At 35.5% G+C, this 24,780-nt stretch overlaps 1 protein-coding gene across 2 annotated transcripts in view; it reads right to left on the reverse strand.

Annotated features, from left to right (window-relative positions):
* ITGA8 (integrin subunit alpha 8) overlaps positions 1-24,780 on the reverse strand; it is a 179,570-nt gene that overhangs the window by 132,309 nt on the left and 22,481 nt on the right. The window contains exons 3-9 of one of the 2 annotated variants that reach the window (XM_063100572.1): positions 18,780-18,880; positions 15,053-15,176; positions 10,638-10,699; positions 9,483-9,528; positions 6,807-6,932; positions 5,766-5,810; positions 213-256 (exon numbers count right to left, since the gene is read on the reverse strand). In XM_063100572.1, coding sequence (XP_062956642.1) covers positions 213-256; positions 5,766-5,810; positions 6,807-6,932; positions 9,483-9,528; positions 10,638-10,699; positions 15,053-15,176; positions 18,780-18,880 — 548 coding nt within the window. The remainder of the gene's footprint in view (positions 1-212; positions 257-5,765; positions 5,811-6,806; positions 6,933-9,482; positions 9,529-10,637; positions 10,700-15,052; positions 15,177-18,779; positions 18,881-24,780) is intronic. The other variant, XM_063100573.1, reaches the window with a different exon arrangement.

Below are 24,780 nucleotides of genomic sequence, written 5' to 3' on the forward strand. Positions count from 1 at the left end.
ACTGGGCCCCACTAATTAAGTAGCTGATCCTACACACTGATCAGAACAAATCTAGGCTCATTTATTTTTCTCCTTTTTAGTAAGCAAACAGCATGAATCAGGAGGGGGAGCTCATGATTAAAGGAAGTTTTAAAAGACTTAAAAGTTGCATGAAAGAAAACATTTCTTTGCATATACAAGAAAATATCCTATAATGCATTTTCAATACTCACATATCCAAAATTCTGTGCTCCTCTTGGAACTCCAGCAACCAATTCTAGGGATAAACATAGTCATTTAGAAGGGGAATTACATATATGTTTTAAAGCCAGGTAACAAATAAGTGGTAAGGACAGTGCTTTTTAAATAAGTGACCATCATGTAGAGGTTGGAAGTTGCAAGTCAGGCCTCTGCATTTACTTTTTTATTAACTTTTGCTTCTTCCACAGACAATAGAAAACAAAAGAATAAAAGTCATATTTTGAGATTTGGTAGTCTTCATCTCCAGTTTCCACGGATCTACCTCTAGATCACCAGCCTGGAATCTCAGGTCTGCATGTAATTTATAAGTTAAACCTCTCACTCTGATTTCTCTGGCTTTCACTATGGTGACATCATTTGCACTAATATAAAAATTACAGCTCCTGTCATACTAACATGTTAAAACAATTTTGGTTACCTAAGGAAAACCCATATGACATCAATTATATGAGGCTGGACTCCAAGAACTGTTTGTGGGCAGCTGCATTAGGGGAAGCCTGGCAGCCAAGAGTACCCCGGGAAGGGAGCTTCAGTAGCAGAGACATAGGAGGCAACTCTGGGGAAAGGGGCAACATATTTCAAAGGACAGTGACTGGGTTCTGGATTCAGAAAATAATGGTTCTAGTCTTGGGTCTGCCACACACCTGGGATGAGTCATTGAACCTAGTTTTTCCCAATCACCTGCAATATGTGGGAGTTAGAATAGCAGATTGTCAAAAATTGTTCTAGCTCTCATTTTTATAAATGTAAACTATCTTTCATCTCATTAGGGTTTAAGAATTAGTATTTTTTTTTTAAAGAAGAGCCTAGACGAGACTCTTCTTCTATCCAAGTTTCCTGCCATCCAATACTGCCCCTAAAGGTACAGTACGAATTCTAGCATTAAATATATCTGCTGTGCATGCTGCAGCAGAGTTGGCTGCTTATGCTGTCAGCATTAATAATCAGAGATTTATTTGGGGTTAGATGTTGGATATTTCAGTAGCAAATCCACTCATTCAGTCAAAAAATTTTTGTAGGTGACCATAGGACATAGCAGTGAACAAAACAATCCCTGCTCTTATGGACCTTACAATTTAAAAACTAGAGTCATTTAAATGGTATATTGGAATAGGATAACTGTAATGGAGAAAAACGAAGCAGTAAACTGGTACAAGGAGTGCTGAACTTGGAATGGGGAAGGAATTGCAAATTATTAGGGTAGTCAGGGAAGGCCTTAGTGAGACGGTAACATTGGAGCAATGATTAAAGAAACAGAGGATGTACATATTGTGGGTATGTGGGAGAAGCATGTTCTTGTCAGTGAGAACAGCAAGTACATAGGCCCTGAGGTAGGAGTGTGTCTGGAGTATTCAAAGAATAGCAAAGAGGCAGAGAGACTTGAGTAGAGGGAGTGAGGGCTAATGAGCAGGAAATGATGTCAAATCAAGAAGCCAAATGAATAGAGCCTTCTAGGTCAGTGTGAAGACTTGGATTCTAGGCTGAAGGAGTTGGGAAGTGATCAGGAGCAAAGAAATTACCTGATCTGCCTTCTATTTCTAAAGGAGCACTTTGGCTCCTGGATTTAGGATAGACAGTAGGAGGGCAAGGGTGAAAGCAGGGAGACCACTCAGGAAGCTATTGCAATAATATACGTGAGAGATGATGGAAGCCTGGATCAGGGTAGAAGCTGCAGAGGAAGTGATAATTGGATAGTTCATCTGCTTGTATTTTGAGAGTGTAGTTAACAGAATTTGCTTATGGATTGGGTATGGGGTGTGAGAGAAAGCACAGTCCAAGGCAAACTCCTAAGACTTTTGGCTTGAGTAATTAGAAGGGTGACATCACCACTTACATTGCAACTAGGAAAATGGCATCACACTTACCTTGCAACTGGGAAAATGGCATTGCAACTGGGAAAATGACATCACCACTTACTTTGCAACTGGGAAAATGGCATTGCCACTTACATTGCAACTGGGAGGATAACAATGGAGGGTAGAGCACATTTTGGTGGGAAAGTCAGGCACATTAAGTTTGGGAGAGCTATTTAAACAGAGATATTGAGTACAGAGTTGGATACATGAGCCTGTAGTTCAGTCTAAGCTGAAGAAAGAAATGAGACTGGGAGAGATTACCAAGACAGAACTCAAATAGTTAATTAAGAAACAGTCCAAGAATTTAGCCCTGGGACACGCCAATGACCTGAGGGAAATTTAAGTGGAATCAGTAAGAGATCGAGAAGGAGCTGGGTCTGGAAAGCCAAGTGGAAAAATGAGGAGGGAGGGACTGACTCTAAATGCTCCTGATATTCAAGGAAGATGAACTACGGAGGCTACTGGTTTGCTTCACAAGAATCATTCCAAGAGCAGAAGGGGCACAGGAGGGGGTTAAGAGCAGGACAGCTGAGGAACCAGCAGAGCGTACAGGCAGAGAAGAGTGACAGCTCTTTGGAAGCAGAGAAAGACAGGTGGTCGCTGGAGGGAGAAGTGGGATAAGAGTTTTTTAAGATGGGAGCAATAACAGTATGCTTGTATGTTAGTGGGAATGATCCAGGAGAGAGGGAACAATAGATGACGGGAGACAAGGAGGGAAGAATGCTGGAGTCCCATCTTGGAGTCAAGAGAGGGAATGGGATCTGGTGCAAAGCAGAGGGTTGGCCGTAGATAGGAGCATGGACAGTTCATCTACAGCAAAAGGAGGGCATGTTCTTAAAGAATAAAATGGGGATCACAAAACTAAGCCGTCTGGATAGATTGTCAGGGAAGCTGCCAGAACTGGTAGTACACTGCCCAGTTCTCAATAATCTTTTTTGGGTTTTTTTGGTATAAATTAAATTTTCCTGACACTAAAAACAAACCACAATCAGATATAATGGAGTTGACTGATTTCAGGATCAGGCATGTTGGCTAGGACAGATTTAGGTGATTAAGTCAATATATAGCAACCACTACTTCTTGCATGCCACAAACATTTAGAATTTTGTTTAAAAAAAAAAATCAGCCATCACACTGAGTAACTTTGGAATCTGCACCCTCCTGTGACCACGCCACTAATGAGTCAGTAAATGTATGTTAATTAAAGATGTTCATAGTCATTTATAAATGACCAGGACAGTTTAATTGCTTGAGGTCTGAGGCAAGTTAGAACTGTCACTCAACTACAAAAATATTCAGTTGAAAGGGAAAATAGGAGAATTCTTAGATCCATTCCAGCAACTCATAGTGTGATTTTTAAAAACCGCCTGGATTTATACCCTGATGTCACTATTTACTAGCTCCGTGACCTTGGACAAATAACCTGACACCTTGGTTCCTCCATTTCTTTATTCCTAAAACAGGGATGGTAATGATAATGGTATCATCGACCTCAGGATTCTCGTGAGGCTTAAACAAGTTAATTCTATATGTTCGTAAAACAGTACCATGCCTGACTGGATTATACCTACTCCTCTGCATTATATTAAGAGGTTTCTTAATATCAACAATGCAGTCAGAAAACATTTAGCTACTTGACCTGGAAATACATGACTTGGGCATCGAACCCACTAGTGAGAAGCAAAACGGAGGCTAGCGTTTATCGAATGTCTCCCATCCACTAAACAACGTATCATGTGCTTTATAACATTTCCCTCATTTAACCTCTGAAAAGGAGGCATTAATATCCCATATATGAGGAAACTGAGGCTTAGCAAGGGTCTATCACTGTAGAGTACATAGTTGGCAAGTAGTAGAAGTCAAGAACTGACACAAAGTCAATGTTCTTTTTTATTTTTATTTTTATTTATCAATATACAATATAGTTGATTTTCGTTTCTCTTTATCAATTCCTCCAAGTCAACATTCTTTCTACCGCATCGAATTACTTTCCTGGGATTGGTGAGGGCCAGATCACTTTCTTGGGTTTTAGCTCACCACATCTGACTCTACAATGGGAACGGAGGCTCTTCACCCCTTTTGAGTCATGAACACGTTTGAAAGTTTGAAGAAGGCTATGGATTTGCTCACCAGAAAGATTTACATACATACTAACCTTGCATGTAACTTCTTGGGGTTCGAATCCAGTGAAGCCCAGCCAGGTACCACCCAAGAGTTGAAGAATTCCATCCTTCATCTAGAGGACATAAATTGCTCACTCTTTTTCATATAATTCTCACTCTCTTGACTAAGTAAACAGTGAACAGACAGCCTTGGATTCTTAGTGGTCTGATATGCTCAAATCACTTAAAACTTTTCTAGATATTTCTGAGATCCAATGGAAAATCATTATCATTTTTTACCATTTTTCCCTACAATATGCTGTTGTGTATCATTATTGATTTTCTTGCATCAGGATTGAATAATATTCTGCAGAACTTTCCAACAAGAGCCCTAATGCCATGTTAAAAAAAATCATTTGGTAGCACATTTTACAGTTTTCTTTGCTAAATCATTAAGTGCACGACTGTAAGTTCTGACCTTCTAAAGACAGTAATTATTCAATTCTATCTTTGATGGCTCCTAATCCAATTATTCTTTCTTATTTCAGCTAATAGTACTCACTATGTATCAGGCATTGCACTGTTTTATAAATATATGGAATTAACTCATTTAGTCCATGCAAGAATCCTATGAAGTAGATAATACTATTATCATCATCATCTCTGTGTTTATAACTTTATCCTAGCACTTATCACCATTTTTAATCAGGTAATTTGTGTTTTTTATTTAATGTCATCAGCCACAGTATATTGTAAACTCTGAGATTAAGGACAATTTGTTTACCTGTCATGCTCAACACTCAACACAGAGCCTGGAACATAGTAGGTACACAATAAAATGTTTGAAATGAATGACAGTAAATGTCTTAGGAGGGAAAATAATGAAATGATACAGGAGTTTACAGAAGGAAGCTTAAAAAGGATTTCTAGAGAAGAAATTAAAATCAGCCTCAAAAAAAAAAAAAAATTAGCATTTGACCACTGGTAGATGGGGGTGGATAAAGGATCTGATGATTGAAAACACAGATGCAGCCAAGGCAAAGTACAGAAGACAGAAGATGAGAGCCATATACTTGAATAGGGGTTAGTTTGTTCTGTTACTTTGGATGTGGACATGTCCAGAGGGAAAAAAGAAAATAATGTAGGATGTCAGATGGGAGTCGGGTTTGGAGTATAGTTTTAGACATATCCAATACGAGATCCTAGAAATTAAAGTAAAAAGAGAGATCTCTATTTCTCAAATTTGATCTGTCACCAGCAGCATAGTTTTTGTCAAAGTCATTTAATCATCTGTATATTTTCCATTCATAACATGGGACTACTGCTCTAATTTTTTATTGCTTAACTAGATTTGATAAAGATTGATGTTGATTCTTATGAAATTCTTTGAGGCTTCGAAATAAAATATTGCACCAAAGTGCACTTTTTTTCCCCCTACAAAATATTAACGTATACATTCTGGGATTTCACTTATATACATTTTGTATAGTAGAGAGAATCACTTTTGATGACATTTTACCTTTTGCACATGCTTTATAAATAACTTAAATTCAGTGACTCCTCTCACCTTGCTGAGAGTCTCCAGTAAATTCCCCAGCAGCAACTGAGTATCCTAATTTGAAGAAAAGAAACAAACTAATCATACTCAACAACTTAACAGTTGAGTTATATCCAGAAAAAATAAAAGAACTGCCATAGTACTGCTTTATTATGAAGTCTCTATACACATTATAAAATAAAAGTTAAGGATCCTATAAAGGGAAATTTAATCACATCAGTATGAACACTTTTATACTACATCCTGAAAGCATAACTCTACCGATTTTAAGTAGGAGCATAGCAAAACCAATCAGTCAGTCAAAGATTCTAAGGTCAATGTTAAAAGCATAAATGCTTCATAATCCACATTTCAGTGTGAATGGTGGCTGTTGCATTTTCTCAGCTGCCAATTCATCGTGAGCAGACAGATACCCTGAAAGGGTATGGAATTCTTTTGTGCTTAGGTTTTGCTATTTCTGATCACCAATAAGGCCGCCTTCTTAATTCCTTTAATAATGGTTTTCCACAAATTTCACTTAGCTCTAAAGTGAGATAGAACTATAATGACCAAACATAACCACATTTTTTTTTTTTTCAAATTCATCGAGCAATCAAAGTGCCACTAGGATATGGATATCAAAGGTAGGAAACAGTAGTGGTGAAATGACATTGTGTGGCTTGCACATGATAAATGTTGAGAATATTCTAGCAATTAGAGATTGCTGCTCTTGCTGCTGCTGTAGGCACTGGAGAGGGCTGCTGTCACGTTGCCCCTCTAGCACTGGTAGCAGCCCCACTAACACATAGCATCAACTACTGGTGAAATATTTTACGTGCAAGATACTGTCATGGAACCTACAAAATAGCTACTAAAATTATGCAGGTTATACATTATAGTTGAAAAAAATAATAATGTTTAGAAAGAAAAGTTGAGTTCACTTTAACTAATAAGAAGAAAATTTTCATAAGATGCCAAATAACATCAGATAAGTAAGGAATAAAATCTGCATCTACATTTAACATGCTTGTCTTTTGAGAAACCACAAATATCTCAAGCAATGGATCTCACCAAGGTAACTATCGTCGTAGGAAGCTGGAGCCACTTCTGTCTGCTTTTCCCCAGCCAGTTTCCTTAGAATATCCTTGAATGAGTAATTTGCAATGATATCTGCAATACTGGCAGTGATCACTTGACCTGTGTTTAAACAAATTAACACATTAACTGAATGAATGCAAGAGACAGGACCTCCTAAACAGACACAGAATGACATACACTCTCTGGAAAGCTATTACTGAATTGCTTGCATTTTTCATGATGAATTTTCCTGCCTGCCACTAGAACTGTGAGGCAGAATTGATAACAGCTGGATAGAGTTTTCCATTCTGATTGAAGACCAGAGATGAACTACAATAGTTTATCTGTCTTCTGTGCTTTCCGTGTACATATTCCCACTACCTCCCAATGATAAAAGTATAGAAGTGGAGACACTTGCAGGCAAAATTTGTGTGATTAAATTTTATTCTAAAATGTTCCAGTGTGAGAAGCAAGCTTCAAGATCATCTAGCCAAATGTAACTTCTTGTAGGTGGAAAGAACTGAGGCCCAAAGATCTTATGTGCATTCCCTAAAGTCACACGGTTTTGCTAGGAGGATATGTGGCATTATGACCAAGGTCTCTTTTGGCTTCTAAGAAGACTTCTTGTGCTCTTGCAAAGTACAGATGTCGTATTAAATCTGGATCACTTATTCAATGAATAGATTGTAAAACGTATCAGCTAAGTTAAAGGAAGGAATTACATAATCTTCGAGCCATTTACTTTTTATGATAAAATAGAGAGAGAGGACATAAAATTATGACAGTAGGAAGCAGCCAGCTCCCAGGAGATCCAGAATTTTAGCAAAAAAAGAATCTATGGCCACCATCCATGACATGATAAAAACTTTGGCTAATCTCTCCCCAATAAAGTGACTCTCAGAAGTCTTGAAATATGATTGTATCGGGGTAGACAAGTATCTCAAAGACAGCCAGCAATTTTCATCTACGCACTCCCACATTTAGTATGGACATCTAAGGCAAAAGTGTGATCTCATGCTTTTTGGGAGAAAACTGGAAAAATGTTTCCAAAAGACTAACAGTTAACATTGCTTTTAAAGCCAAATTATTCATTGGGAATTCACATATAATCCCCATGGTCTTTCTCTTTGAAGTCCAAAATAGAATAAAACTGTCAAACCAGGTCATAAATATTTCCAAGTGACTGGGACTAAAATGACTGTTCTGATATTAAGACAATGGTATTTACACATGAATTTATGAACAGTGTCTGTAGAATTTGCCAATTTTCTCTTTGTTAAAGCTAAATACCCCTTGCTCTCCATGCCATATACACATTGCCTCTGCTTTCCTTTAGCTATGTCAGTAAACACTATAATCTTAAGCCTGAATAAAATTTTAAATTATATATCTTAGACAAATGCTTCTATATGTATATGCCTGGCCATGGCTAACTTTCAGCAAATCATTTGTATCAGACATTTGTTTTCAACTTAAGGAAGGGAATGAATTACATGAAATTAACCAAGTGAATTAGAAGAAAATCTTTTTTAAAAAACGTAATTTTTATTTTATATTCATCTGTTGTGTAAAATATTTTGTTTTTCAGTTTTCAAGATAAATTTAAAGTCCAAAATGTTAGCTATTTGATGTTCATAATTGTATTACATGAATTGAGCTTATAACTAATTTGCTGATACTTCACTTTGGCCACCTTACAATCCATTTTCCATATTGCAGCTGGAGTGATCTTTTCAAAACACAAATGTGATCCTAGCATCCCATCCTTAAAATTCTCTAATAGTTAGTGTCCCATTATTCTCAGGACAAACAATACCTTCTCACTCTAGCTAAAGCCATCCATGTAAACTCTTAAGATCCACCAGTGGTTTCCCAGTGTTTGTAGGATGAAGACAAAACTACAAGCCCTCGTGGTGCGTGGGGCCACTGCATCCCCCTCCAGCAGCTCTTCCCTGTCTCTCTTTACTCTTTCCTCCATTCTCACCCACTCTGCACTCCTTTATTCCACAGAACGTTCGCACATAGTCCCTTCTCTCTTCACCTCGGTAACTCCTACTCAAGGTCCAGATCTCAGTTCAGGGTTGCTTGCTTCCAAATTAGTTGGCCTTAGGGCTGCTGCTGGCCTCTGCAGCCCCTTGATAAGAATTAGAAGAGGGCATGTCCTCTGGGCAGATGCTGTCCTGCACCTGAGCTCATGTCTCCATACGCAGAGCACAGGTTGTTTTCCAGCTCCATGTGCGCCAATGGTCAGAGTACAAAACACACCTTAGAAGCCTCGTATGGCCCCATCATGACAAACCTTTCCTTCATAGTGTGACTCATGCTTGGAATGTCTCAGGCACTTGTGTGGATATTCGATTAATGCCTGTCCTTTTCCTAGATATTAACCTCCCAGTCTGTTTTCACTCACTGTTGTACCCCCAGCATCTAGCACAAAGCCTGCCAGAGCCTCCATAAATTCTTGGTGAAGCAGTGAATTGTTAAGTTGGGAGAGTATTTTAAAATAGCGTTAATATAACAAAGTACAAATCGAAGTAATGTTTCATTCGGGAAACTGTGAATACAGATATTAAATTAATGTAATAAAAAGTCAGCAGTTGATGTCACTTCTGCTTCATCTCTTTGTTAGTAACAACCAATGTGCTTTCCTCCTCTGCTAACAGAACATACCTTGCCAGTAAAAACTTCCAGGTCCGCCTACTACAAGGTCTCCATTCTACAAAACAGAAAAGAGCAACAGCAGCAGCAATTGGAAAAGAAACACTGGCATTTTTTAAAGGGTGATAAATCATGGGTAATAAGCATTGCTCTAACAATTTGTTATACACAAAAAAGCAATTTTTAAAAGAGGCACTTATATCTGAGGCCTGCAGGTCATTTTCTTTCCCTTTTTGCTTTCAATTATTTAGTGTGTTATCATATTAAATAATTTTAATTTGACTCATTAGGTACATTGAATATTCTCCCATGAGAATACATAAATTCAGTTTTTGGCACTGGTAAGCAAAATATCAACATGTCTAATGCCGTGCAGTTTAGCAGATGTGGTCTTGTGAGCCTTGGTGATGGAAAGAAAATTCCATTCCAATTTATTTCAAGGCCCTAGTAATAACTTTTTTTTTTTTCATACATTTGCAAACCCACCCCCTGCTCAGGAGGAAAAGCAAATACTCCATGCTAGCAAATATTAACATTTTCTCATCTACTTAGAGCCCCACCTTCCACACCCTACACCTCTAACTCTCAGTGGTAAAACACAAAATAAAACAAAAAAGCAATGATAAAAAACACAATGATAAGCAGTAAAACAGTTCATATATTGATGGGATTTGTCTATACTATTTTCAAAATCATAGAATCTTTGCCCCCTATATTCTACCTAAACATCTCTGTTTTTAATTTTGTGAAAGGATATATTAATTTTAACATGAATATTAAATCTAATTGGTCGATTACAGCTGAGATAAAGCAATTTATAGATTTTCGTGATCCTTTTAGAAACACATTGTTTTTTTTTTTTTTTTTACTGGGTTTTTGAGATTTTCATTTAAAAACGATTGCCACAAAGGGTGGGAAGAATGCCATTGTTTTTCATCATATCTCTGTACTACAATAGGCTGTCATGTGCATAGATTGCTTTAATAAACATAAATAGCAAACAGAAAAAAAATTAAAGAAGTAGTTACCAATACAGGCTAGATATGTACCTAAAGGTTCTTTGGTTGTTGTTTGGGCTGTGGAGGGGGAGATGTGGTGGGAGTGAGAGGCAGACGGTAAAAAAAAAAAACATTAAATATTAGAAGCTGTAAGACCAAAAGAATTTACCTTATAAAAGTCCAGACTAAAACCTGCTTGGCAGTAACCCTGACCTTCAGGATCAGCATTGCCTAGAATGATAAAAATATATAAATGGTATAACATCATCATTTCTAAGATATATTTTAATAACTAATTTAGGATATTCTTTTTTTTTCTGTAGACTTCTCAACTGAAAATGATCTATATGTGTTTTATATTTATTTTAAAAATTAATTCCAAGTAATTTATTAAACATATTTCCATCTATTTTCTTATTCCCAACATCTTGTGCTTCTGCAGTGATAATAGGAGTAACATTACTTTGGGTAATTATATTGGATTTTACAACTCATGTCCATTTGAAGAAAGAAAACCTCCATCTTTCCAAATTCCCCACATGGCAGTCATGTGTCTCTTATTTGCCCATTCATTCTGAGCGAAGGCACATGTGTTTGTCATTCCTAACTGATGACGCCTTGAGAAAGAGAGAGGTAAACAAGATCCCCTGTGGATGCTTTCTGCTGTTGGCACCGATGAGCATTTCCACTCTTATACATTTTAATAGTAAGTTAATTTTAAATTTTCCAATTATGATAAGTTAGGTAAATTGAGAAATTGCATTTCTGGTCATAATTAATCTCTCGGGGACATTGCAATGCTAATGCTGACAAAAGAGAAAACTCTCTAGTAATGATTTATCTTGTATTCTATCCAATTCACGAAGTGAATGTTCAATACGCTCTATTGTATAGTTTTGTAAGCGATAGGCAGGCCAACATGCGGAGTTCAAGGGTATAGTTATTAAAGTCTCTAGGGCATTAGGATCAGGAATTTACTACTTTGTAACATGTACTTTAAAAGAGTTTCTACAACTTCTAAAGTGCCTAAAGTATAGCCAAAATGTAGTTAGGTGGAGAGAATATGAGTCATTATATGGTTAGGTATAAACATGTAAATAATCACTCCTTTCTTATCAAGCATGTGCCTGAATGGAAATCAAAATAAGAGGACAGAAAAGGAAATGCACATCATCACAGGGAGAATTTATAGGCTGGGCATGTGCCTGTTCCAGAAAGTTTTTGAAATGAATCTGGCCTTTCCAGATTTTCCTAGAATGTCTTGTTTTTTTCTTTCCTTTGGTCAGTACTTAGCTAATTTAAGCATTGTAATCACTGATTCTTTCCAGATGCTCCTCTCATTTTTAAAAACACTTTTCTACCTCATACACTGTATTTTAACAAAATTTGCTTCTTATTTTACAACTATATTTTCTGATTTATAGTTATGAATCCTATAAAGTTTCCTAAAAGCCCATCTGTATAAGCTTAAATTGCTGGATACCAGTTTTCTAGAAGGTCATGTGTGTAAACGTTTATATGTATCCAGAAACATATATAAATACATAATATATTACTACATGAACATATATGTGTTCCCTTTAGTACACTTAAGAAATGTATTGTAAATGCATAAACTTTTTCAAAAATCCTCTTAGAAATCAACTCTGTATTTTTTTTAATATTCAAAAATGAAGAAACATGACCATTTGAAATTATTTTGCTTTAAAACAGAAAACTGAAAAAAATAAAGAGAAAATACTGATTTTTCACAAAATTCATCAAGAAAATAACCCATTTGAAATGTGTAAGGGCAATTATAATAGAGTGTGAGTTTCCTTCCTTTACAAAGTCATTTTTTTCTTGTCGAATTACAATTTATGAGAGCTGAAGAAATCTTTTTCCCAGAACTTAAGAGCATCTGTGAAACTTTAGAACTGTGTCCCGGCATGAACTCTGCTGATCCTTCACTACTATTTGTTGGCTTCTGAGGTAAAATGGAAGAGTGTATGTGAACCATTCACACCTGAATTATGAATGACCATGAGAGCTGTAGACATGTCATTAATATGAATGAGCAGGTTAGCTCCCACATAGTCTATGGAATCAGCAGAGGGCATTGATGGTACAGAATTAACTGAAGGTACTTTAAATTCTCTTTTGAAAATAATATTGCTGATGTTTCTGTTCTGTGATATCGACCATGTGCTCATGAACAAGCTGGCTTTGTGTTAATGAACTGTGAACTTCTTAGCATGATGGAAGTCTGCTCCTTGGATGATTTGAGGAGAGAGAAGTATTAGGAGGAAGAGAGAGATCAGGAGGATATGAAAATTGTGCACTCACACTAGAGTTGAAAGAATTCTTGGCAATTTATTTAGCTATTCTGTCACTCAACATGAGCTCCATTTTCCCTTTGTTGAGTTATTCTTTTACGCAGGGAAATAAAGAGTAAATACATTGGCATCGTGATGTGCCCATGTAACTCAAGCTACAAGCGTACTATAATTTATATTTTTAGGTAATGGCTCGAACTCATACTGAAACTTTTGCCCCCCATCTACATTCCATGTGCCGTATATTAATCTGAGCTCTCATGTCACACAGGCTGTCAGGCAAAAAGGCAGAACAGGAAGCAGTGACAGGTTTTATAAAAGATTGTCCTCGATATTAGTTGGAAGAATACGATATATCATGAAGGCAAAAGGCGTGTGAAGGATGGGTTCGTCTTTTTAGGTACAATAGTTTGCCGAGATAGGAAGCTTTAGGGAATCATGAAATATACAATATGGATAGGTGTATGCATTGATGAAACAAGTTCAGTATTAAATTTCAGCTCTACCATTAATTTTCTCAGTAAATTGGAGATTTTATTTATCTTTCAACCTGAGTTTTATCTTTAACATTATAACATTGACCTCTTACCAAAGCCAAGAGCACAGCACCTCGTGAAGACACAGCCTGTGCCTTTTATTGCCTGTACCTGGGTAGCTCCTCCCTGCCCTCCTCCGAGAGTCATTGGCTAAGAGAATCCCTTCCTCTCATCTACCCCCCACCACTCTCTCCTCCCCAGTCATTCCCTCCTCTCTTGCCTTGATATGTTTTTATTTGTAGCACTTTCCATACCTGACATTATATTATGGACTTATTTATTTACACGTTTGTTGTCTGTCTGTCTCTCCCACTAGAATGTCAGTCCCTTGAACGGGGGGTCGCGGGGGGGCGGGATGTGTTCTCTTGTTCTTTGCTGTATTCTCTAAACATAGAATAGTTAGTGCTCGATGTGTTTAACAAACATGTTGAATAGTCTCATTACCTGCAAAGAATCCCCATTTTAAAGCTATTGAAAATAATATCCTTATTTCACAGACTATTCATTCAGAGGATATTAGTTGTAAGGTGAAGAAGCATCTGATTTTTTTCAGTATTTTTAAACAGAAATTCATAATCTTCTCCTTGTAAAATCTTCACCAAAAACCATCAGAGTTAAAATGTTCCACTCAGTTCTTGAGATCTCTAAATCTCGGTGGTCTCTTTGTTAACCCTCTAATATCACTGATCCATTCTCTATCTTCATGTTTTATTTCTTATATTTGCTCATTATCTTGTCTAAATTAATCTTGGATTTTTTAGAAAAATAATTTGAATTGGGACAATTTACTTATAGCTTTACAGATCAAACTAATTTGAAATTAAGGTTTTAAAAAATCTATATCCTGAAATCAGTCACTGTAATGTTCTTTCTAATGACATGTTTCCCCTTAAAGTGGTCTGGTGAATTATCAAGAATAAGATTGAAAATCCATTGTTTGCTTTTCAAGAAATCCCAATAATCTACCTGGTACATAGAAAACTGGAGTTCACAGAAGGACTCTGAGTAGCTTAATCAATCGATCAATCAATCAATCAATCAATCAATCAATGATGCTATCTCAAAGTCCTTGGGTATCCCTCAAAGATGAAGCAATTATATAGCAATGCCTCAGAGATGGACTCACAGGCTTACCTTAAAGAATCCTGTGCTGGAAGATTCCTAGAACTGCCAGATGAGATTTGGACTCTAACTATACAGAGTCTTTTTGAAAAAAGGAGATTAAACACCTTTAGCAGAAAAGTGTACCATGCAGATAATTTAAGTACACAGATATCAAAGAAAGCAACAGCCATGGAGAACACAGGCCAGACAGAAATCTCAAGCTGAATGTGTCCCCATGTCCAAGCATGCTAACTAATACCATCCTGCAATAAACAAGTAAAGTGGGCAGTCAGTATTCTTTAGAACACAGGATGTGAATTTTGAACAGCAACTGGCAGTTTAAGTCCTAAAAGAAGGAACCAATCAATTCTGCTGTCAATATCTAAAAGCAGACATTTTCTAAAATGTGGAATAGAATCCGTAGAATTCCCTGCTTTGGCCCTACTGTCAAAGCAAGACAGCCAGTAAGGCTGTCAAAAATCTTCACCCCCGACTCTTTTTCCTTGTAATGCTTTCCTTGTAACGTTTGATATAACATATCAATGGTGTTTTGAGCTTACTTGTACTCCTGTCTAGAACAGAAAAGCTCTTGAGCTAAATCTCAGTTTCAAGGAATAAAAATAACTTACTGTTCCGACAAGGAGAGTATTCAGCATATGCACTGAAATTCTGAATTGCTACATAGCAAGTGCCAACTGGATCCTTTTCTCGTGTTGGTTTAAGAGTTCTCCAGTGATATAAAGGAGCACAGGCCTATGAAACATCAGAGATAAAACATATATTTTTGATGTAGGTTTCTCAAATAATATTTTGATTTGAATTATTGATTAGTATATCTACATTTATGGCAAACTATGTTAAATTATTAGGTGAATTAATTGGTCTCCAGCATGCTAATGAGTACCTTGGTAGTGAGAATTAATTAACTTTCAAAGCCAATTCTTAACATTAATACACTGTAAAATTGGCAAAAATTAAACATATATAAGAGAATGAGTTTTTCTCCCCATAGAATTTTAAATTAAATAAAAGTAACCTGGCAAAAGAAAATTCTTTCTAAAAGCAAAGAAGTCAGATTTTCTTTTCTTTTTTAAAAATGGACCAACATAAAAGCAAATGATCAAACAGTGAATGAATCAGTGATGACTTAAAATGAGAATTTGTTCCTTTCTTTGTCTGATTGTTACTTAAAAAACAAACAAAAACCAACTTTCAAATTAAAAGATGCAAACAAGTTTGTAAATCTCTGTTTTGTGGTTTCCCCTCGTTTATCACTGACGTTGCATCTCACAGATTTTTAACAATGGCTTTCATCTGGACATGCTATCCATCTCCCTTGTCATAGTGTTTTTCGCTTTATTTTTCATTTAATGGTTTTTATTCATGGCAAAACTGAAGGTAAAAGACATCTTGTGCCTGTTTTTAGCAATTTTATCGGATGATTAGAAAGTCACTCAAAGAGTAACTGTTAATGACTACAAGCATTTCCAAGGCATTAATCACCGGATCTGAAGTAATTCAAGATTCTGACTCTACTTGTTATGGGGAAATTTATTTAAATAAACTCCAAGGACCTCAGAAAACCATTTTTGAGAGAGGTGAGTTATCCAGACCGTTCTATAAATGCCTTCTTTATTCTGAGAAGGCAAAAAACTAAAGGTTAGGAATAAAATGTTCAATGTTTATTTCCAGTTAATACATAGAATGGTAAATTAAATAATGGTGCATAGTGTACAAGCATTTGCTCACACTGTGCAGCATCTTTTCGAATTTCTTTAACTGCCTACAGCACTTAACATAGAGCTTTGCATATAAAATTTGCTTAATTGAGGTATGTGGAATTAAATGAATGCTTAATTGCTATATCTTTGCTTTTATGATATATAATTTGTCACATCAGAAAATTATTTGCTGCTTCATTCATGCTTTCTAATTTTAGGAATGTTTCTCTGGAGCAAATAAGACATAGGTTATGAAACTCTGCCTTATGATGCCATTTCTGGGAACATATGAAGGGTCTTCAATATGTTCATGGAAAAACTCGTATTTTTTTCCACGAACTTTTTGAAGTATCCTCATATTATGGTGAAAACAGGAAACTGCCTCTAAATTGGTTTGCCTAATATCAGGAATTTTACCAGCAAAAATTAATTTAAACAACAGTAAGAAAAGTATGATGTTTGTGTAAAATGCTCTGGATGCTTCAGAAGCTTGGATTCTGAAAAGAGCACAATATTTGGAAGAATGGATATGAAATCCTCTTTAAGTAAATTAAAAACATTAAAGTTGCTAGGAATGAGAGAGGCAGTAAGTGTGTACAAAACACAGGCGCTTTTTGGACTTCTATTTGGCTTGCTTGAATCCTCTGTAAGTGTGTTGTACCCAACTGTCCAAGCACTCGTGTCTAACTAAGGACACAAAATTACAGAGTCCTAGAATATGGAGCTACAGCCAATATTCTCATTTGCTAGCATCACACTTAAAACAATTCCAGAAAAGTGAAAACAGATCCCAATTTAAAAGTCCTCTTGTGCTTCCAAATGTGTCCTTGGTAATCCAGTTCAATATGTAACTACATTTAGTACTACATATTCTCAAGTAAATCACCCTCTACAACTTCAGGTTTTGGGTTTGGCCTGTCTATATATTGTCAAGTCTTGACCAATACCCCCAAAACTCTCTAACTCATCTAAGTTCCCTTATTGTAGGGCCCTCTTAGTAAACCGACAAGTTATCTGGTCAATACATTCTGCATGAGGTGTAAATGGTGGAACACAGGGGGGTCTGGGCAGAGAAGCTGTGTATCCTGTGTAGCTCAGTATTATGCAACTGGCCTCAGCTTCTGTCTCAACAAGGGACATTTAATGTCAAGACAATTCTTTCCAGTGTTTGCCTGATGTCAGCTCTAAGAAGTTACCCTTTTTATATCTGCTTAGTTTCACACAGATGTGAAACACACTGATGTATGTGCTTTGGCTTTGACCCAACCTAACATGTATACCCATGATACCTTGATATTAAAAATGATACTTCAGTAGGCAGCATTTTGCAGTTCTAACAATTGTGTCATATAGGATAGAATTTAATTCTTTATTCTGAGAAATTTCAGCACTCAAAAAAAAGTTAACTTGAAATATACTTTATATTATCCTATGTCCCATTACATAATTTAGTAAATGTAACCATGCCAAAAATTTACCATTTTTATTATGAACATGGTGATTATTTTATTTTCAATGGTTTTGAAGGTTTCTACAAATATTGAACAAATGTTCAACAATTGTATGTTTCAGATAAATTATCAAGCCATTAAAAAAAAATCAATGTAGTACTCAAAAGATTTTTTTTTAACCCCAAACAGTTATGAGATAAAATTAACTTTTCAATAGTAATTCCCACAAGTCATATACACTAAAGGATTAAAAAGTTCTTACCAATTCTGGAATGTGAAAACTATATTAATTCAAATATAACTTTACAGGGAATATATTGTGAATGCTGGGTTTCTAACTAGAGAGGGTTCTCTATATTTTATACATTACCTGTTTTATGTCAAAATCTTTTTTGAGGGTTAACCACAGACTAAATAAAGCAAGGCATTTCCTTTAGATACTTATTCTTAATAAATCATAATTCAGATAGCTTTAAACAAATCCTAAAAGCCAAAGTTATTTCTTCATTGTTGTAAAGAAATTAAAGCCAATAGATTAAAAAATTCCCCAAACTGAAAAAAAAAAAAAACTTCCAGGTCAGTTCAATAGCCATTTATTTCTCAATAACTTAGACATTTATCAATGCTCAGAACAACAAGAGAATAGAATCATAAAGTCATAGTAAATAAAGCTGAAAGATATCTATTTGGGAGTGAGTGTTTTTACTTTAAAAGGTGGTAATGAACTCAGAGAATCATGCAGTTAGTAGGTTTATGCTTTTTATTATTACAGAAAGGTTCACTTTAAAAAGGATCCATGATACCACAGTAGATTAACTTTTTAAGCATCCTTATTGCAACAGTTCTATTTCTTTGGTTAAATTTTAAGCAGCCCTTTAAGCCCATCTTAAACAATACAGTATTTAATGCTTCAAGATTTATCTTTTATTTTTCTACCTTTCTTAGTCATTTTTGAAATATTTGAAAATGTGTAACTGATCATCTGAAAAACAGGCTTTATTTCCTATATCTTTGAACACCAAAATAGATTCGTTAAGTACTAAATTTCTTTTAAAATTTCAATAAGCTTATCTTTGAAAGTCTAACATGTTCCTATATGAAAGGATTTTCTAAAATGAGCTTTCAAACATCTTGGTCCACATAATGTGACCAAGCACTGCCACAAACACACAATTCATACTCACCACAACTCTCCCTTTGTGAGCTTTCACGGTTGCTCCAAACCATTGATTTGATTTAAACTCTATAGGTTCTCTGGTTCCATTAACTCTGATCTTTCTGTTGTCTGACAAAGAGGATATGAATTGTTAATAATTTGTAAAACATGGCTGCCAATTAAAATAGATAATAGTAAATTTGTACACTAAAAATACTTGAAGAACTAACACCAATCCTTCTCAAACTCTTCTAGAAAATTGAAGAGGAGGGAATATTTCCAAAGACCATCATTATCCTGGTACTAAAGACAGACAAGGACACTACGAGAAAAGAAAATTACAAGCCAATACCCTGATGAACATCGATGCAAAAATTCTCTACAAAATACTAGCAACTAGAATTCAGCAGCACATTAAAAGGATCTTTCAACATGATTCAGGGGGATTTATCCCTGGGATGTAAGGATGGTTCAATATGCAAATAAATAAATGTGATACACCACAGTAACAGAATAAAGGGCAAAAACTGTTTGATCATCTCAATAGAAAAAGTATTAAAAAGCAGTAGAGATTGTTCAAAATTTAACATTCTTTTATGATAAAAACTCTTAACAAATTAGGTATAGAAGAAATGTACTTCAACACAATAAAGGCCATATATCACAATCCCACAGCTAACATCTTACTCAGTGAAAAGTTGCAATCTTTTCCTCTAAGACAGGAGTAAGACAAGAATGTCCACTCTTATCACTTTTATTCAGCATAGTATTAGAAGTTCTAACCAGAAAAATTGGGCAAGATAAGGAAATAAAAGGCATCCAAATCAGAAAGTAAGACATTAAATTGTCCCTGTTTGCAGATGACATCTTATATATAGAAAACCCTAAAGACTCTACCAAAAAACTGTTAGAAATAACAAATGCAGTAAAATTACAAGTTACAAAATCTGCATACCAAAATATTTAGCATTTCTATACATTAGCAATGAACTATCTGAAAAGTAAATCAAGAAAACAATCTCATTTACAATACCATAAAACATACCTAAGAATAAATTTAACCAAGAAGATGAAAGATCTGTACACTGATAACTATAACATGTTAATGAAAGAAATTATAAAAGACACAAATAAATGAAAAAGTACCCTAGATTTGTGTATTAAAAGAATTTATATTGTTAAAATGTTCATGCTACCCAAAGTGATCTACAGATTTAATGCAATCCCTATCAAAATTCCAATGACATTTTCTACAGAAACAGAAAAAAAAATCCGAAAGTTTGTATTGAACTATAAAAGACCATGAATAGCCAAAGCAATCCTGAGCAAATAAAACAAAGCTGGAATCATCACAATACCTGACTTTGAAATACAAGTATATTACAAAGGTATAGTAATCAAAGCAGCATGGTACTAGCATAAAAACAGACACATAGATCAATGGAACAGAATAGAGAAACCAGACATAAATCCACACATTTACAGTCAACTGATCTTCAACAAAGGTACCAAGAATACACAATGGGGAAAGGATAGTCTCTTCAACAAATGGTGTTGGGAAAACTGAATATCACATGCAGAAGAATGAAATCATACCCTTATCTCACTACATATACAAAAATCAACTCAAAATGGATGAAAGACTTAAACATAAAACTTGAAATTGTAAAACTACTAGAAGAAAACAAAGGGAAAAACCCCATTTTGACATTGGTCTTGGCAAAGATATTTTGGATATGACCCCAAAAGCAAAAATAGACAAATGGAATTTCACCAAACGAAAGCTCCTACACAGCAAAGGAAACAGTCACAAAGTGAAGAGGTAACATATGGAATGGTGAAAAATATTTGCAAACCATGTCTCAATAAGGGGTTGATATCTAAAATGCATAAGGAATGCAAACAACTCAATAGCAAGAAAACAAATAACCCAGTTAAAAACTGGGCAAAGAACCTGAATACATACTTCATAAAAGAATATATACAAATGGTCAACAGGTATGTGAAAAAATGCTCAACATTCCTAATCACCAGGGAAATGCAAATTAAAACCACTATGAAACATCAGCTCACATCTTAGAATAGCTATTGTCAAAAAGACAAAAGATAACAAGTGTTGGTGAAGATGTTGAAGGAGGGAACCCTGTACACTGTGGGTGGGAATGTAAATTTTTACAAACATTATGGAAAACAGCATAGAAGTTCCTCAAAAAACCAAAAATAGAACCACTATATGATACAGCAATCTCATTTCTGGGTATATACATTACATGAGTAATGCTGCAAAGAGCACGGGAGTGTAGCTATCTCTTTCACTTAGTGACGATAGTTAATGTGTGTATACTTGAAAATTGCTAAGAGAGGATATTTTAAATGTTCTTACCACACACAAAAGAGGTAACTGTGTTAGGTGATAGATAATGTTAATTAGTTTAATTTAATCATTCTACAATGTATACATATATCAAAACATCATACTGTCCACCACAAATATATACAGTTTTTATTTGTCAATTAAAAAATACTTGAAAACCAATTTTCATACACGGGGATTTCTTTTTGAATAAATCTAAAGAGGATGGCTTTCACTAGATAAATATGATATTAAAACATCTGAAATTTCACAACTTACAAGAAGCATTTTCTTATGTTTTACATTTCAGAGATAACTGTACTGTCAACTTTTTGTAGTCTCTGATAGACTTGAATCTACAGTTTAGTTATTGATTTGTTTCAGATTGAAGATGAAATATTTATAATTGCTCTAAGGAATTCCAAGTCTTTTCCAATAGTGAAGCACATGAGATTTCCCCTGGTCCTAAACACATGACATTTTCCCTGGTCTGAAAAGCCCAAATCTTCTCAGCATGCATTAGCAGGAACCAGCATGAAGGACTCCAAGGTCTTCATTTTTAACTGAGTAACATGTGTCCACACAGCCACAGAAGATAATGCCCCAACACAGTTTTACATACACTTTGCAGATGTCAGCATGAGGGGGCCATCTGGAGAGAAACTCAACCCAATTATAACACACTTTAGGTCTTAATAAAAAGCAGATATCTTTTCTTTCACTTTTTATTCCCCAGTCAACTTATTTTGCACATGGTTCTAACTGTGTGTTTTTAACCGGAGCTTCATCAGTAATAGCTAATGAATTTCTAAAAACATTTGCACTAGGGCATTTTATTTGTATATGTTTCCTTTCGTATGCATTTGATTTTTCTTCCTTGACTCTATAATAAATATATTACAAAATGAACTTCTAACTCCTATTAAGTGAGGCCAAAATAAGCATGTAATTAAACTTTCAATTAAGTTTACTTATGATTACAGACTTAAAAAAATAAATTATACATACTCAATCTTAACCTAAAATTTACATTTTGACATGTTAGTATAAAATAATGAATTTCCTTCTTAAAAATGTTTCTGGACTTTTTAAAAAAACAAGTTCTGGAAATCCTCACCCAAAGTGCATACAACTGGCAAAGAATTAAGGCATTTTACAGCTTACAGCATAAAATGAAAAATATAAATAATTCTGTTTGTGTCTAGGCAGTTTGGAAGATTCTAGAACTCAGAGCCTAAGGATCTTGCCACCACTAACTCGGTGACTTTGAGCAATTCATTTAGTCTTTTGGAGATTTTATTTCTTCTGTACAATGAGGCTGAGAATACCTTCCCCCTCTCCTCTTTCACAGGCAGTCATAAAGTTACAAAGAATCACATGAGATAAACGAATGTGAATGTTCTTTATAAGCTGGGAAGTCACATACTATAGAAATCTTGTAGCAATACAACTGAAGGCCCATAACTTTAAAAAAAAATCTGTTAATTAGAAATCTGGAAGCTCAATCTCAGTCCAAGAATGGGAAGAAACTCACAGACAAACAAGTATAATATGTCATTATTAGTGACTTGTGGTACTCAGGAATAAAATTAATGACACCTCACAAGACTGTCAATGTGGCTTTGATTAAGCACAAGGAGAAAGTACTAGGGTAGCTTTGAAATTTCTACACTATTAAATAGCCATGAAAAGAAGACCAGCACCTCACAAATTCAAACGCAGTTAAAGGACGTCCCAAAAGTACTTAAGAAAAGCAGGTATCTGTGAGGGAGAAAATGAATTCTGGGGAGGAAATGAAGACAGTTGCAAGCTGGGCCTTGCTTGGCTGAATAAAATAATATAACCTTGTCTGTGTGGTTCCTGAGCATCTTTTCTGCTATTATAGGTTGGACTGTGTAATAACCTGATGGGACTTGTGAACTGTGGGATATTTTTTAGCCACACATTTCTTCTGCACCAAGGGTCCAAATGAACAGACTTCATTAATTCCATACCTAGTCCAAGGATCATAACAGAGAGAATTCCACTGTTCCAGGTCTCTATTTACTGTGATGAGTTTTGATCTGGGTGAATCATCCTTTCATTGATCTTCAAAGTCAATAAATCACCTTTTGAAAGTTCTGTTTTATGACTGGTTAACAGTTACAAAAGTACAGCTAGATAGGATGAATAATATCTTGTGTTCTATAGCACTGCAGGGAGACTATAATTAACAACAATTAATTGTATAGTTTCAATTAGATAGAAGAGGATTTTGAATGTTTCCAATACAAATGATAAATGTTTGAGATAAAGAGAAGAAAATCAATGATTTCCAGGATTTCAGGGGATGAGGGAGGAAAGGGAGGGATGAATAGGTGGAGCATAGAGGATTTTGAAGGCAGCAAAACTATTCTATACGATATTGCAATGGTGAATACATGACGTTATGCAATAGGCAAAAGCCCATAGAACTATACAATACAAAGAGTAAATCTTAATATAAAATTAATAATAACAGATCAATATTGATCCATAATTGTAAAAAATGTACCACACTAGTGCAAAATGTCAATAATAGGAGAAACTATATCTGGGTGGGGGTAGGATTCCTCTGTAAAACTAAAACTGCTATAAAAATAAAGAAAAAACTTTTTAATAATAAAATTCTGTTTAATTATTTCAACAAATTCTCTGACTTTCAATCTAACACTGTAATTTTATAAAATTTCAAATAAATATGACAAATACATTTGTGTTGATTGTGAAGATGACCTTTCCCTAATTTCTCACTGTCCTTTTCTGAACAAGAGTCTTTCATACTAATAATCCAGTGCAGAGCTTAGTACTATCTATGACATCCTGGTGTTCAATAAACCTCCGATGCATGGAGGATGTTTTTGATTTGATCTGATTGACCTTTACTGAAAACAGCCTCCAGGTAATATGAGTCAATAGTCAGCATTGTTTTTGCCCTTCTAAGCTCTCCTCTGTATGGAAAGGGCTGAAAGCCTGGAGAATACATTTCCCAGACTCTCTCACAAGCAAGATTCTGGATGAAAGAGAGGCTCACGAGAGATTTGGGAAGAGGGAGAAAGAGAAGTTATTATTTTCTGGTGACAGCTGCAGGCAGGCACGTGGTCATCAGTGGTCACAGATGTGATATTCTGCCAGCAGTTCTCAAACATTCTCTTGACAATCACCCCTTTGGTGCTTTGGGCAGCTGAGATCAAGTCCTGTGATCCCCAAACTTCCAGATTCCCTGATCTGCAGGCAGCGACTTTACTGACCCACACACCCCAAGCCTGTCCAATAGCTGTGGAAGCCTCTCAGACTCTGTATGAAATTCCTCCCTAGTTGTAACACCCAAAGTGGTTTTAATTTTCCTAATCAAACCAAAACTCCAACTTATGCACTGATGACATGTGGAAAAACATTTAGGGTGGGGCCACATATCCTCTGGAGCAGAGGAAAGGCACCTGGTTACCTCCAGGGCATCGTGTAGCCTTGCAGAACTCTTGAAAGGACCGGTGGTTTGGGAGGTGGTGGAGACTTAGTTACCTTAGCAAGTCTCTCCTTAGTATATCACAAACTGTGGAGAAAGCAAAGCCAAAAGCTGGGAAACCCGTTTATAGTGACTATGTGTAATTTAGTTTTCTAAGTGGCAGAAGACAATTAACAAAGTTAATAAATATAT

The sequence above is a fragment of the Cynocephalus volans genome, chromosome 6 (genome assembly GCF_027409185.1).
Source record: "Cynocephalus volans isolate mCynVol1 chromosome 6, mCynVol1.pri, whole genome shotgun sequence".
Classification (NCBI taxonomy): Eukaryota; Metazoa; Chordata; class Mammalia; order Dermoptera; family Cynocephalidae; genus Cynocephalus; species Cynocephalus volans.